The 12,513-nt window shown below is 42.1% G+C and overlaps 1 protein-coding gene across 4 annotated transcripts in view; it reads left to right on the forward strand.

Moving 5' to 3' along the window:
• The first annotated feature begins 230 nt into the window (after positions 1 to 230).
• Positions 231 to 12,513, forward strand: part of pbx1a (pre-B-cell leukemia homeobox 1a) — a 48,587-nt gene continuing 36,304 nt past the window's right edge. For all 4 annotated transcript variants that reach the window (XR_007885183.1, XM_051403396.1, XM_051403406.1 and 1 more), the window contains exons 1-2: positions 231 to 500; positions 1,275 to 1,348. Coding sequence is in view for 3 of the 4 variants with exons in the window: in XM_051403396.1 (XP_051259356.1) it covers positions 316 to 500; positions 1,275 to 1,348 (259 nt within the window). In the remaining variant the exon portion in view is untranslated. The remainder of the gene's footprint in view (positions 501 to 1,274; positions 1,349 to 12,513) is intronic.

A 12,513-nucleotide genomic window follows, 5' to 3' on the forward strand; every position in this document is an offset into this window, starting at 1 on the left:
GATTTCACCTAAACCAGCTGGGAGAGACACCGAGAGAGAGAGAGCGAGAGAGAGAGAGAGAAGGAGAGAGCAGGGAGAGGGTTTGTCAGTCTCCCTCCTCCCAAATCCAGAAAATCTTACCAAGGAAAAAGGAGGAGTGTCGGGGGTGAGAGAGAGAGAGAGACGCAGAGGAATCCAGAGGAATTTCCGAGGATATTTTTTGCCTTCTTTTGACCCCCCCCCCGCCCCCCCACCACTACCACCACCCCCACCCCACCTCCTCTTGATATTAAAATTTAAAAGTTGGAGGCGAGGCAGCAGGGACCGTGGTCAAGGATGGACGAGCAGCCTCGGTTGATGCACTCCCACGGGGTAGGCATGGCCGGACACCCCGGCCTGGCGCAGCATATGCAGGATGGCACGGCGGGGACGGACGGAGAGGGAAGGAAGCAGGACATCGGAGACATATTACAGCAAATAATGACCATCACAGACCAAAGCTTAGACGAAGCACAGGCGAGGTGAGGCTATGGGGGGGTGGAAACACTTGTATTATTAATCGGAGAGCGGAAATATTAGGCAGTGTTACTGGTGATGGAGGGATTGTGGTTTGTATCTAGACTGCCTCTAAATGAAAGCAATTACGCCCACTGAAGTGCCGTGACTGCGCGAAAGCGACAAAAGACCGTGAAAAACTTCACATTTGATTATTTGAAACAACTTTCGAGTGAATATTTTTCCATCAAACTATTCATTATTGTGTGATTATTGTAGATTGGGATGATCCGTGGAGGGGTTTTTATAACTGTGGAGCAGTTGCCACTCCAGTTTCCCAGACACTTCTACCTTGTTACAAAGGAGCTTACACTGTAATCCTGTGCGGTAATAACGTGTTGCAGATCCTCTCTTTTAGTTTGGACCCATTTCACTATCAAATAATGATAATAATAAATATCATGCAAAATACATTTTTGAGGCATGCTACAGTTGTAGTGTAACCGGCTGGATTTTGTTGCGTATTAGAAAAAATCTGGGTTTTCCAAAGTCTCTCATTGTTTATTTATGTGACAAAAATAATTAAATTGAAAGACTATGAATTCAGTGTAAATGTTATTAACATTTTTCTATTCTTTGGCATCTTTTATAATTGAGCCTGCTTCACAGCAGTGACATCTGGAATCTGAATCCTTATGATGATATTTTTGTGATTTGAGACTCTTTTAAGTTGCTTTGTTACTGTTACTGCCACTTGTTTGAATACTGATGTGGAAAGTGGTGTGCTGTGCTCTTTTTAGGAAACATGCACTGAACTGCCACAGAATGAAACCTGCTCTCTTCAACGTCTTGTGTGAAATAAAGGAAAAAACAGGTAAGTTCTGTTTTATTGTTTAGATTGTTTGCTGGATCTTTGCTCGCTCACTACTGATACTGGTGAGAATATGGCACATTTGATGGTCTAATAGTGTATTACTGGTATCTTAGCATCATTGTTTCTTTATTTTTTTCTATTATTTAAAAAAAAAAAGAATATAGATTTAACTGTACAAAGCACAGATCATTGTGACATGCCTCTCTTAAGTCACTGGAAATGCATTTGGCATATTTTTTTATGATTTATGACATGTTTTCCCTGAAAAACGTCACACACCATGCATGTGAAAAGCTCTGGCCCCAGATGAGATGCTGTCATTTGACTGGAGTGTTTTCATGCCGACATTTGGGCCTTTCTGGGGCTGTGCTTTCTCACCCCTCTCTGTCTGTTTTCCTTGGCCCAAGTGAGCTGTTTTAAAGGCAGGTCAGAGGGATTTTCTGTTTATCTTTGCGACGCGGGTCAAAGTCATGAAATGGAATGTGTGAATTATTACTCACTTAACAGCAGATTAAAAGAGGAGCGACTCACATGATGAAAGCCTGTGAACATCCTCCGAGGGATGTGGCAGTGCACTGTTTTTTTTTCGAGGGAGGAAATAAAACAAAATATCCAATATAACCTTATCTGCGAACACAACTTTGAAGCTGTCTTTGAGATTATTGAGAGTGCCTTGTCACTTTGTCTGGTGTTGTTGCATTCACAGCCATGACAGGTGAAAATAAACACAGGGCAAGCGTGGAGGCAATACCATTTTCCTTAATTTTACATGAACTGTTATTCGCCGGCATTTCATTCGTATGAGTCAGAATTTGGCACAGGTTTGTCTAAAAAATAAGTAGAAGGAAGCAGCAGACACTTTTTTTCACCAGATTTACAAAGGTTAAAGAGTGCGGTCTGTGAGGAGGAACTATAGTAGGTTGGGGCCCTGTTCCTAAATTGCAAGGCTTGGAAAAGTGAGAGAGTAATGCCTGGCTCTTTGTAAACTGTCTGGCGTCTCCCTGGGTTCAACCAGAGTTCGTTTCCAAAAAGAAGAACAAAGTGACTTGGACCTTTTCCTGGCTTTTCCCCCTGCCTCTCCTCTCTTCCCACCGTTCTTGGCAACCAGGATTTCACAGAGCTTCTGATGAGAGAGGCTCCCCCTCAGCCTGCGAGTTCTCCTTTCCTCTGTTCACAACCAAGTTTGGAAATGAACATAATTCAACATAGTTTATATTTTCTCTTTTCTGTATGTATCGATTCTTACTCAAAGTGTGCTTGAAAAACATGCTCCAAACCGCAAATCAGCAAGCTCGTAAATAACTACATTGTTTTCATGAAGGCAGAAAGGCATTTAAAAGTTAAGAATAAGCCAAAACAATTTATGAGAGAATCAAGTCTTAATGGCTGCCTCACTGTGTCCTCCCTGTCTACGTCTGAAGAGCTGAGCTGCGGCTCATCTTCGCCCATAGGAGGTTTGTGCAGACGAAACTGAAAATCCTTTCACTGCAGTGACAGAGAAAATGACTCAAACCTTCACCATGGCATTTACAGCCAAATGTGCTGAGTGCAGTGTATGCGAGCGGAGTACAGCCTGTAATTTGTCAGGTCTTTTTTATATTCTTTATAAAGAGTCAGCTTCTCCTTGCTTTTTACATTGTTGCAGTCAGAGTGTCTTTTAGAAGAAGTGCGAGCAGGAGGAGATGAGTGCAGCAGTTCAGGTTTGAAGCAGCCCTTCTCCTCGACCTTTTACTGAAGGGAGGAAACATTTCTTTAGATCATATATCATGTGTTGCATGTAGTTATTCACACGTGTGTTGCATGCACCTCCTCCTCGTGGTATATCAGTGGCATGTGAGTGTTGACAGCAGCAATATGGGACATTGCAGCAGAGGGGTGTCCATTGGCAAGCAGCTGACAAACACGGCAGGAGTGCATGCCATTAGCGGACAGAGCAGGCCTTAACTGATGACCCCACCCCACCCTTCTCCCTGTATATTTGTGCCGGGGTCGGCCGCGTGTCACTGTGGGAGAGTATTTAGCAAGCTTAAACACACTCAGATTCACATGCTGGGTTATGGAAAACCAACAGCGGTGGATTGTGTTACCTCTTACAGACGTTCCTTTTGGCCGCCAGTGTTGTGTTTCACAAAAAAATGTTTGCCCTGACTACCGGCCCCTCTCTGCTTTTTTTTAAAAAATTTTTTTAAACTATCATCATTGTTTTTACAGTTCCTGAGAGCACTTAGAATTAGTTTTCCTGTGTTTGCTTCACATCCTGTGAAAAGAGTTTGGAGAGCGTCTTTGTTTGTGTGGAACCATTACGGCGATGGAAGCTGGCACGTACAGGTTGACTAAGTAAGAGAAGCCAGACACCAAGTCAGTGTTTCTGGGTGTCAGATTTCAGGCCTACTCTCTCTCTCTCTCTCTCTCTCTCTCTCTCTTACACTCTCTCTCCCTCTCTCTCTCTGTCTGTCTCTCTATCTGTGGGCCTGGGACTGTTTCGTCAGGCCACTCTATGTCAGCAGCCTCACATTACCCCCTTGCAGGCTCGGGTCAGATGGAGAGCTCCTGCATGACTAATGTGATCAGACGGATAATGCATTACACCGCTTGAACTTATCAAAGCTGGAGACCTGCTGAATCAGTCGGTCCCGCTAACTGCAGCACCCCCACCCCACCCTCTCAAAGCTTACACTGCTAATTAGACATGAACACAGATCTTATATATTCACAGTGATGTTGATCTGGTCACTTTCAAGTAGTTTAACAGTCCAGATGGCTAAAGTGACATCTTCAAATGTCTTGTTCCATCTGATCAGAGCTCCAAAATACAAAGATATTGAATTTGCAATGAAATGAAACAGAGATAAGCAGTAAATCCTCACATCGGAAAGGCTGGAAACAAAAACATTTTTGGCATTTTTCTTAAAAAACAGATTATCGAAATTGTTGCAGATGGAATTTGACAGTTAACTAATCCATTAATCAACTAATTGTTTCAGCTCTAGTTGGTAGGCTTGAAATAAATGTAAAGGTGCTTGGTGATAAAATGTCAGATTTACAATTTATGGTATTTTCTGTGACATTAACATTAAATGTTGACGGAGGTACTAGTTGAGCTCCCATGTAGCGGTGGATAGACTGGTCACTATGGCTCCCAGTGCTGCTGTTTTTCAGTATTTAATTGACATGGCTGTCCATGATGAGTTCAGGGGTTAGTGTTGCCTCTCTTTGTTACTCTCCTCTCATCTCCAGTGACAGATGGAGGCATTAGTCTCCAATGTGGCGCTGTCCTGAAACTAATGGCTATGTCCTTGGTTTCCCCGCGCTAGCTGGGAGACTGTATATCTGTCCCTGGCTTGGAAGTGCCGAAGCAGCAGTTTATCCCCCCATGTTTTAGTTTCCACGGAAATAAGGCCGAACAGGACTCTGTCTGTTCTCTCATAAATGACTTCAAATAAATAACTTCAAAACGAGTGCGAAGTTTTCCTGAGAAAATGCTGCTGGGCTTTGATTTGCGAGTTTATAGGAAACTCTTCCTCCACTTCCCAGAAACGTTCCTCTAAGTGAATAATAACAAACATGCAATATATTTTTATAAGTAGTCTGAGCGGAGATGTGGTGATTGTAAGTTTATCTTTGCTTTTAAAGTGAGTTATATCAAACATAAATAGACTGGATTCCACTTTAGCCACTGACATTTCCTCTATATTCATATTTATATTCATTACATTATCAGTGCTCTTCAGAAGCAACAGCATGTTTTTTTGCTGTTCCCTGTCCTCTGATATAAACTCACTCGCAATTAGGACAGCTAATATATTATGCAAATGTTGACTGGCTTAATTGAGACATGTTAATCATGTTTTAAGAGGCTAATTACAGCCCTGTATATCTGAGGTGGGAGTAGTAATTAGCCGTGATAACAGATCTGGCTGTACAATGGTCATATTCTGTGTGTCGACGTATGGGGAGGCAGTGAGTGTGTGTGTGTGCGTCTGTGAGGAGGGCATAGGTAGGTCTTTAGTTGTATTTGTTTTTGCTTGTTTTTTTGGTAGTTGTAGAAGCTATTTTCTGTTTCTTTTAGCCTTTAAACAAATGAAAATCAAAGTGTGCATTTCAGTTGAGTTTTGTGTCTTTGCGTGTGTGTGTGTGTGTGTGTGCGCGCGTGTGTGTGTGTCCATGTCTGTTTAATGGTTCAGATAACAATTTGTCCCTCCGCCTGCATTTTTTTTACATTTCACCTTCATGGAAAGAGCAAGAAGGACAGAGGAACAGAGATCTATCAGCTCACCTATTCATCAGAAATATGAATGCTTTGCATCTCTATCTATAGTTTGTTTCCTGCACTCTTCAATCTGGTTATCTGATGCAGCAGTACTGGCTATTCTGCAAACCGGGCTTTTATACAAGGCTATGTTCTTAGTTTTCTGACAGAGATCATATTCAGATCCATTACGCTAAGAATGCCTTCCCACTTATCGAATATAAAATTGCTTTAGAGAGGAAATTTGCTCTATGGCGGAGTGGAGTTTCTTTTTTATCAGATGTTTGTCTCTGGAGCAGCTTTTAGTGTCTACAAAACAGCTCTGGTGACATTATTGCAGTTGCAATTGCCTCAGCCATTGTTTTTCTTATTGGTGCTGTTTGGATTTGATTGTATTTTCCACAGTCTTGTGGAATTGCCTCACGCAGTAGGACCGGTGGACGCGTATATCCTCATATCGTTGGCGTTGAAACACCTGCAGATCTTATTACCGATATGTTCATGGGGCTCCAACTGTGTACTCCTAACTACCTCTGAATTACACTGTTTAGTTTTTCATTTTTCATAGCATTAAATCTTTTTGGTAACACGTCACATTTTTTTCCTCCTCTGTTTGACTGAAGAGAGATATCCTTTCTTGCATCAGAAATGTAACTTACACATTCAGATTTTCTTGGGCACTTTGATGGAGGTGGTTGCCCTGGCAATTGATAACCTTTAATTCGAGGTGTGGGATCTTATTCCTCTGGCACCCTGCCACTACGATGTAAGTGGTGTGTTGGCAGCATGCTGGGGTTGTACAAAGGAACCCCCCTGACTTCGATGAACAGTCAAACATAAAATGGCAAGCGCTCTTCCCTGGCTGACTTAGTAAAAATGACATAAATTAATACATGCTGCTTAAACAGGACCAAGATTAATGGTTGCCTTTCGCAGCGGCTTAGATCCACTGTCAGTCGCTGCTCGCTGCCCAGATGGAATCAACACCAATCAATGAGGCTACCCGACTCTGCCTGGATATCTGCTTAGGATGTTGACACGCACGCATGCACACACATACACACACACACACACAGCACACACACACACACACACACACACACACACACACACACACACACACACACACACACACACACACACACAGAGAGCCACACACAGCCACACACACAGAGCCACACACAGCCACACACACACACACACACACACACACACACACACACACACACATTTAAATATATCCTGTACATGCAGACACATTCCAACACATATATCAAGCAAAAAAAAAATAATACATGAATTGCACCCTTGTTGATGCAGCATTTTTGCTCCTCTCTTCAACATTTCTTCATATAAACTTGTAGGCATATCCTGTATTACTTCCCATACAGTGTGGTGTTCAATCAGGTGCCACAAAGTCAGATGGGGAAGAGCAGTGAGGCTGATGGCTCAGTAGTGATTGGATGTTTCAATTACTGATAGTAATGCCATGGTGTAGTGAGTCATGCAGTGCAGATAGCACCATTTATTTTAATCAGGACAGGGGAGAGATGGGTGTGGATGTGTCTCCCTCGTTTCAGAGTAGTTTCACATTTAGATGCAGGGGAGTGTGCTCTCTCTCTCTCTTACTCTCTCTCTCACTCTCTTTCTTTATTTCACACACAAACACACACGCACAGACAGACAGACACACACACACACACACACACACACACACACTCAGGTGGATTGAGAGTGGAGGAGAGGTTGCCGTGGGTAACGCATAGCGACAAGGTACTCTCTCGGTGAGCTATTCTAATTTATGTTAATAAACCTTGCTGTTGCCGTGAGAGACAAAGGGGCCACAGATGAGCCTTGGTAACCTCGGCACCTTCACTGGAAGGAGAGGCACAGACAAAGAACAATGCAGACACACACGCACACACACACTCAGAGAGAAAAAGAGAGAAGAGATATTGAACTGTAGAGAAAGACACAAATACTGTGGCGGAGAGCGATGATAAATTTAGCCACACAAAGAGTTGTTTTTGTGGCTGCAAAATCAAACAGCCTCATGCTGGCAATCTTCAGTGTGGTGTGTGGTATCTACTGTTTCTGTGCGTGTGTCAGAGTGTGTGTTGGAGGGGCAGAAATAGGCAGGCAGGCAGGCAGTCTCTTGGGATTGCTGCCGCTAATTCCGTGGGGCCTATACAGACATGGGGTGCTGCAGTTTTGGATCACTTCCCGGGGCAGATGTGACACCACAGGTAGCATTTAGCACAGTTGGGCGAGAGCATGAGCACTAGCAGAGGTCAGCACTTGGCCTGGCTGCCTGGCAGTGGAATGACCATTTCAGAGAGGCAGATAAGGGCCCTTAAATCTGCTTTGGAAGTAGTGTTGGCTATTTCAGGCAAAAAGGGAACCCTCAGCGTACATGAATCAAGAAAATTACAGCAAAACTCACTGTAACGTGGATCTTGTTTGCTTTGTCTTCCTTAAATCAATTTACATTATTGCAGCTTGCATCAGAAACTAGATTTTAATGTCATTAGATGACTTGTTATTATGGAAAATCTAAGTTATGTATATATTAAATGCCTCATTAATACACTATTAAGTTTTTCTTTGTGAAAACTAAAAAAAATGTATTCATTTATAGTCTGAATTCTGACTCCTAACAAGGTAAAATATGTCAACTGTTTTTCACAGTAACAGCAATGAGGATTGATAATACAGTGATGCCTCCTTGCTGGTTCCCTGTACTGTAGATATCCGTATCCCAACCCAAAGAGTGAAAGCTGTGGGTTTCCTCTCTGCCGTCTGTCTGCCAGCTTGCCTTTGGCGGTGTTAGTTCTGGACAGTTAACTCCAACTGAAATTATGTTAATTGCTGTCATTTTCTTTTTTCTACTTGAGCATAATCAGCAAATTATATACTTCTGTTCATTTATTACCAAGCCACTTCTAACAGAGTTTTTACCCTTCAAAGATCAAAAGTTAGGAGGTAGTTTGCTCTTATGATTTGTGTATACATGTGGGTCATTATACTCTCTCTATTGTGTCATGAAACGTTTCTGAAATGTTGGGTGGACACGTGTACAGTGGGAGTTTTAACAAAAATGTGAAACTACAACTCAGTATTGTAATTTGCGTATTAATACCCTGGTTTTACATTTGCCTTATAGTTGCTAACACTACACAGAGCTTGAACACTATAATATTAACACCTGAAAAGCATGCATGCTAAAGCCATGCAAAAAATACTTGTTGCCATTGTGTCAGAGATGTCTTTTGAGGCAATATTTGTGGTGATGTTATCCAGGATTACATCATGTTTGTTGGAAGGTATCTCTAGCATTTTTTTCCCAGTGGTTTTAGGTATTTACAAAATTAGTATGTACAAATTAACAAGAACAGAGATTAAGGAAAGTGCAGGAATCCTCTCAAAAGCATGGTCCAATTTTTTTCTATCTATGATTTTATGCTGTTTTGTGAATCCAATGTTGTTTATGGAAATCCCCCTTAATCACTTACTGTGTGTGTGTGTGTGTGTGTGTGTGTGTGTGCGCGCACGCACAAACATTCATATTAACATGAGCATGCACTATGTGGTTGTCTGCACTCTGAAGTCTGTTGAAGCACAAGTGGATTAAGTGCAGCATTTTACTGTACTCACCCCAGGAAGGCAAGTGTGTTAGTTTAGAATAAGAAGACTCTCATTTTACAGAAATAAAGCGACACCAGATAACATGAGGACGAATAATTAAATACACTGTACATGTATCTATTTCTCCTCAAATATGTAGCAATAAGAGAACATACATGGCTAATTTGAGATTTATCATAACAATAACGACTTGATTTAGAAATATGTATTTTCCTTTTGTTTACATCATCCTATTACTGCTTTGCTGAAGAATCTTTATGTATTGTCTTTTATTTTTTTTAAAGATTTATGAAGATTGGCTGAACACATGTGCAGCGCCCTGCTACAGACACTTGTTATAAACATGGCACATGACCAGTATAGTTTTCTACTTTTAGATAAAAGGCACCTTCACTTGAGAAGCCTGTGTGTGAGGGTTTTTAAAATCGAGCTTTCTCATTCCTGCTTTCACCAGTTTTTCATAAGATTTGAACCGACGACCCTGTGACTCCACACATGCGTCTCGCGCCTCCAGGCGAGCTTCTTCTTCTGTTATATTTTATTTGGCTTGCTGGCACCACCTTGTAGCCTGTTTTATTAGACATGTCCTTCAGCACCGTGTTTAGCAGTCTCCTCCCCTAAACACATAAAATTCCTTTATGTTCCTATTACTTGAGTTTATGAAGAGCGTCTTCAGCCCCCTCCCTGCTGATAAGATCATATTGATAGATTGATATTGGGAGAGCTGTAGTGTGATAAAGGCGCCGGGGTTAAGAGCTTCTTGGATAGTTTAACCTTGATAAAACAGTTGTTTCAGTGAGGCTGATTTTGCCCCATCCGTCTTCATCCGTCAGGGCCCCGCTGAAGTATGCAAATGAAGGCAGTAGAGGGAAGCGCCGTGTGCGGTTAAATGGGGCGTTGCGAATGTGCGGTGTACCGCGCCGACGGGGTGATACTACTTACTGTCCAAATTTAGTGTGTCTCTTCTGAAACATCCTTCCCCCCTCTCTTCCTTTTTGTCCGCATTTCAAGAATATATACAGCCCTGAGAGGAACTGTGGCCTCCCGTAAAATGATTACAGCTGTGGCAGCAGCAAAGCACTTTATGCTTGTACATGTGTTTGTGCAGATTTTAATGTTTTTGAGCTGGAATTTACTGACTGCAGAATAGTGCGTTATCCCTTTATTTGTGTCTTTCTGCGTGCACTGTCTGTATTTACATGTTGCAGCCGGTTTTATTGCACGCTCCAGCCATACATTTTAGAATATGGCTGTTTATTGCACTAATTAGTGAGTCTGGAGGTGTAAGGGTAATAATCTTTATGATAATAACTGTTTATGCCTTAAGACTGCTCTCCGTTCACAGTTTACGTTGCTCGGGCAGCTTCATTTGCCTGATTAGTGTTGTACCTACTCAGCAGCATTAGGGATGTTTTTTTGTGTGCGTTTGATTCTCTCATTTATCTCATGTGTCGGCATATTGATTGATTCCCCTGCTCACTCATTATTTTGTTCTGTTCTTCACAACTCATTTTCAGAGATGGGGCCAGCACTGAGGCCAGAAACAGATACCATGTCTCTTCTCTGCTGTCTGGCTAGCCACCACACACATAAAGCTGTCAATCAGTAGCTTTCCTGCCTGCCCTTTGTTATGGAACGCCAGCTCTGTGGGTGGGTCCTCTGGGTGATAGATGGCTCAGAGAGCCTATCGGACTGCAAGAAGCATCCATCTCTGTCTGGAGCCTGTTAAACAAGCTTGGGAAAGCAGCCATGTAGTCCTAACCACCACTGGCCTCCACTAAAAAACCCCATTAACATTAATGAAGGATAGCTTTAAAAGTTCTTCAGTAATAGGCTTGAATTGGATTTATGAGTCTGATAGTTTGCCAGAGAGTACGTCATGAAAAATGTCACTAGGAGATAAATGGAAATGAGCATTTGAAAGGTCTCGGGACACTGTTTCAGCAAGGATTTCAGTTCAGCTTAGAAACATTTTTTTTTCATCTTGCCCCTCAATCATTTTCCCTCCAGGTCTAAAATGAAGCAGCAGCTCCAGAGTGGCTGTGAGGGTAAAGCAAGGTGTTTGATGTTTTAAGTCACTGCAAAGATAAAGCTGCTCATCTTACACACAGTGCTGCTTCTAGAGAAAAAAAAAATAAGTTCTTAATACTTTTTTTAAAAGGCCTTTCATCCCAGGTGGCACTGGCCATTTCAATATCTTGGAACTACCACTTTACCTGTCTGCTAGGTCCCTATAGATGGCTGATGTGAAACTGCCATTAGCCAGCCAATTCCTCAGCCACAGATTACTGTGCCAGTACGTGGTAATCACAATGTTGAAAAAGGTCTGATTGCACTCCATCCAACCTACAAAGTGTGGCTTAAATGGGTTTTTCGAAGGTCTGCAGTCGGCTGTTGGTATGTCATCATAGTGCATTAGGACTGTCAGAGGCAAAATGGCAGTTTTTGAAACCTCTTTGATTTCGTGTGAATGTTAAAAGGATGTAGAAATACACTCGGACCAAACCAGGCAAACAAGACCCCAGTGAGATTGTTCAGTCAAAGCGCCTACGAGCTGCAGCACATCACGCCATTCACTTGCATCCACTGAACAAATAGTTATTTTAAATATTACAAATTTTATTCCCCCTCAGCCCGGACCCCCTTGGTTTCTCCCTTTCTTTCTTCTTCTCGCTCCTCTCCTCCGATCTCTCGGCTAGTGTGCTCTCTGCTAACCTCTGATTTTATTAGCGTTAGAGGGAGGTTGAAGGGAGAGAGGGGTTGCTATTCTTAATGAATTCCGCTGTGTCTTTGCACTCCCCCACCTAGTTAACCCTACCCCCCTCCAATGCTCAGAGTGTCAAATTAGAGCAGCTGGAAAAGGGGAGAACAAGGAGATGGACAAGGTACATCTCACCCCACCTCATTTCCTCACTTTCCTTCAAAGCACCTAATACAACATGATATTCATGACTAGTATCCATGTAACAACTATGCAAAAATGGTTGGATGCACTCCACATATTCACTTTAATGATTAAGAAGCTGTTACTGCAGTTAATAAATTGTTACTCATACAGTCAGATGCACTGAACAGTTAAAAGAGTATTTGGGTGATTTCATTCCGTTACATACAGTCCAACATCCTTTACTTAACCAAAAGTACCAATATTATAATGTGAAAGTACTCAATTACAAGTAAAAGTCGTCATTTAAAATTGTAATGTATATAGACTCATTATGCACAGTGTTAGTGTTATAATGTAGTATTTATTGGATTATTATTACTGATG

The sequence above is a fragment of the Dicentrarchus labrax genome, unplaced genomic scaffold, assembly GCF_905237075.1.
Source record: "Dicentrarchus labrax unplaced genomic scaffold, dlabrax2021, whole genome shotgun sequence".
In the NCBI taxonomy this organism is placed as follows: domain Eukaryota; kingdom Metazoa; phylum Chordata; class Actinopteri; family Moronidae; genus Dicentrarchus; species Dicentrarchus labrax.